This window comes from Amblyomma maculatum, chromosome 11 (genome assembly GCF_055883805.1).
Source record: "Amblyomma maculatum isolate TAMU_Amacu chromosome 11, ASM5588380v1, whole genome shotgun sequence".
Classification (NCBI taxonomy): domain Eukaryota; kingdom Metazoa; phylum Arthropoda; class Arachnida; order Ixodida; family Ixodidae; genus Amblyomma; species Amblyomma maculatum.
The window spans coordinates 119,868,980-119,872,830 of record NC_139354.1 but is presented as its reverse complement, the minus strand read 5'-3'; the positions used below and the strand labels follow the sequence as shown (position 1 = coordinate 119,872,830).

Genomic DNA, 3,851 nt, shown 5'->3' with positions numbered 1-3,851 from the left:
AAATTGTCTTGCTATCTGGGGAGACTGCCGGTACTCGGAGTGTTGCCTAAGCGGGTGCGCTATAAGACTGCAGCTGTCGATTGCAACCTCATTGTCTTAGATTGCGAAGGACCCCTACTTTGTGGCCAGGATTTGCTGCAGAAACTCGAAACCAAAGAAGCAGCTGTGATACATGTTCTGCGTTCGCCACAGAACCGCAGCTTGACCCCTGCTGTACAGACTGCCGTTTTGGAGGACTACGCAGACTTATTCACGGAGGCCCTGGGAAGCATGACAGGTCCACCAGTGCACCTGCAGGTCAAGCCACAAGCACAGCCGAAGTTCTGCAAGGCAAGAAAAGTACCTTACGCTCTACGCGATAAAGTTTCAGAGGAATTGGACAGGCTTGTGGCAGCTGGCATAATATCACCGGTCACTCACGCAGAATGGGCCACACCTGTTGTACCAGTTCTCAAGAAAGATGGGCGAGTGCGCATATGTGGAGATTTTAAGGTTACGCTGAACTTAGTGTGTGAAATGGAACAGTACCCGCTGCCAGTTATAGATATTTTTGCTCAGTTGGGAGGAGGGCAGCGATTCAGCGTATTGGACTTGAGGGATGCCTACAATCAGATTGAGCTAGACGAAGAATCCTGCCAGTTGGCCGTAATCAACACCCACAAACGGTTGTTTTGTTTCAATCGCTTGCCTTTTGGAATTGCTTCTGCACCGGCCATATTCCAGAGGCGTATCGAAACTGTTCTGCAAGGCTTTCCCGGGGTACAAGCATACCTCGATGACGTTCTGATTGCGGAAAACCACGATGGCGAAAGCAATCACCTCAGGGCGGTTCTTCAGCGCTTTCGTGAGCATCGCATCAAGCTGCGTGCTGACAAGTGTCGATTTCACGAGACGTCTGTCACTTATCTCGGTCACCGTATTGATGCGGACGGACTGCATCCGACTGAAAAAGCTGTTGATGCCATCAAATCAGCGCCCTCCCCCCAAAATGTCAGCGAGCTGCGCTCGTTTCTGGGCATGGTAACGTTCTACAACAAGTGTTTGCCTGACATGGCTACGTTGCTAGCCCCCCTGTACCGGTTGCTCGAAAAGGGTGTTAAGTGGGTGTGGAGTTCTAAGGAAGAAGATGCATTTTCCTCAGCGAAGGAGGCGCTGTCCATGGCCCCGGTGCTCACGCACTTCGACCCGAAACAAGAGCTATTTTTAGAATGCGATGCATCACCCTATGATGTTGGGGCCACGCTTTCCCATCGCATAGATGGCGAACATCGTCCGATCGGATTTCGCTCGCGCTCGTTAAACGCCGCTGAAAGGAATTATTCTCACGTTGAGCGGGAGGCCCTGGCTTTAGTTTTCGGTGTGCAGCGTTTTCGAGACTATCTACTCGGGCGGGAGTTCACGCTCATTACAGACCATAAGCCCTTGTTGGGTCTCCTAAAGCATCACAGGCAAACGTCCGTCATGGCAGCTGCTCGAATACAGAGATGGGCCATTCTGCTTGGCGCATACAAGTATAAGTTACAGTACAAGCCTGGTAAGCACATGTTCGTCGCGGATGCCTTAAGCCGCCTACCGCTACCACCTCAGCAGGTTCCCGAGGATTCGGAGGACGAGGCAGAGTACGTGTTGACATTGGACGCCTGGGACCAGCCTGCCGTGCCCCTAAAGGAGCTGCAAGTGCTCACGCAAGCAGACGCAGTGCTCTCGAAGGTCTGTAGGTGGGTCTTGGATGGTTGGCCGAGGCACTTGGTTATGGAAGGGAGATGGCGGAATACTCGAAAAGGCGACACGAGCTGTCCGTTAGAACCTGCTCTACTGGGGCCACCGTGTTGTGATTCCGGTAGCAGCCAGAGGAAGATTTTTGAAGTTATTACACGCAGCACACCAAGGGGCTTCTTCCATGAAGACCGTTGCGCGGTCTACTTTCTGGTGGCCCAGTCTCGACACAGATATTAAACGGGTGGCTGCTGGGTGTCAAACCTGCGTTGAAGCGCTTCCAATGCCGCCTACCCACGCACCTGTTAGCTGGCCAGAGACGCAGGAAAGATGGTCGCGGTTGCACATTGATTTTGCGGGACCTATTCAAAACAAGATGAACCTGGTCATCGTAGACTCGCATAGCAAGTGGATTGAGGCCATACCCCTATCCAACGCCACTTCCTGCACCACAGTCAAGGCCCTCCGGACCATTTTCAGTCAGCTTGGTCTACCCCGCACAGTTGTCTCTGACAATGGGACGCATTTTACCGGTTGGGAATTTGCCCAATTTATGGAGCGGAACGGCGTGACACACATTCGAACACCGCCGTATCACCCACAAAGCAATGGTTTGGCTGAACGCGCTGTACGAACCATTAAAGATGGACTTAAAAGGTGCTCAGAAGGGGATATAACGAAGGCCCTGGCAAGAATATTGTGCAGCTATAGAAGCACGCCGCTACCCTCCAAATCTTTCTCCAGTGAGAAGAGAGGAGTCGCTGGAGAAAGATTTGATGTTGGGAAAGGTTGAGGGTCGCCGGAGAAGGGGTAGGCAGCAAACGCGATGGTTAGATGGCATTCTCGAGGCATTGCAGATGAAGCTATGTGATGTTAAGAAGATAGTGAGAGACCGGAAAGCGTGGCGTGACATGGTCCATAGGGTCACGAAGAGTCGGACACGACTGAACGCCTGAACTGAACTGAACCCTCAGGGCGCTCGCCATCCGAAATGTTGCTCGGGTACAGATTGCGCACGAGACTAGATATGTGCTTCCCGCCCAGGTGCAAGACAGTCGACCAGGCCCAGTCACGGGAAGACGCCGGCTGGAGCTTTGCCCCAGGAGATCCGGTATACATCCGCAACTATAGCAGCGGCGAGAAATGGACGCCAGGCAAGGTCAAGGAAACCACTGGCTCGCGTGTCGTGAAAGTGGAGACAGACAACGGGGTTGTTCACCGTCATATGGACCAGCTCCGCAGAAGAAGCACCGATGCACCCATTGCTGCTTCAACTCCCCCTGCTTGCCCTGGAGTACCTGCGGATCACTCAGACGTGGAGCTGGAGAGAACGGAGGCTCCTAAAGCCAGCGACATCGAGAGTCCGGTGCTGCTGCGGTCAACACGTGTCAGGAGGCCCGTAGTAAGATATGGATTCCAAGAAAAGGGGGATGCTGCGAACTGCTAAATGCTTCGTCAGCGGCACGTGTGCCCGCCTCCGCTCTGCTCGTCATCGCCAAGCGTCACGGCAGCCTCTGCTTGCAGCTTTCCTTTCGTTCTTCTTTTTTTTTCTTTGGCTTGGTATAAAAACCCAAGCCACACAATAAACAGGGTTCTTTCTGCCCCAGCCATCAGTCTCGTTGGGCTCTAACGGGTTCGCCGCGGCCGACCCGTTGGCAGACGAACGCCGGCCGCTGGCGTTTGTAACAGGTGGTCTTGAGATATCAATATGCAGAAGAGTAAGTTAATGTTCAAGAGCCTCGGGGTGGAACAGAGTTCACATATGTTGCGAGGCACGGGAAGAGGAAGGCTAATATGGTTACTTAGGACAGGTAGCAACTGCAGATCCAGTTCATGAAAGTGAAACAACTGGAGAATAATATTGGGATATAGCGCATTTGACAAGTATTCGCAGATTATGACCAGCAGCTTACCGGTATCGCTCAGAGGAAAGTATAGGAAAGTCTTACCTGTACTCACCCATGGGAATAAATCTAGGAGGCTAACAAAAAGGGTCCTACTAGTTGATGACAACGCAGAGGTTTATGGAACGAAAAATAGTAGGTGTAACGATAAGAGATAGCAAGCGCCGAGAATTAACTCTAGCTAATGAAATTTTTTGAAATAAAAAAAAATGGACAGGGCCAGGGCATGTA

General features: G+C 52.1%; 1 protein-coding gene across 1 annotated transcript; it reads left to right on the top strand.

Annotated features, from left to right (window-relative positions):
- The first annotated feature begins 2,674 nt into the window (after positions 1-2,674).
- Positions 2,675-3,313, top strand: LOC146174863 (uncharacterized). Its single transcript, XM_084584034.1, has one exon. The coding sequence runs from the start codon at positions 2,708-2,710 to the stop codon at positions 3,161-3,163; it is 456 nt and encodes a 151-aa protein (XP_084440160.1). The 5' UTR covers positions 2,675-2,707; the 3' UTR covers positions 3,164-3,313.
- The last annotated feature ends 538 nt before the right edge of the window (positions 3,314-3,851 follow it).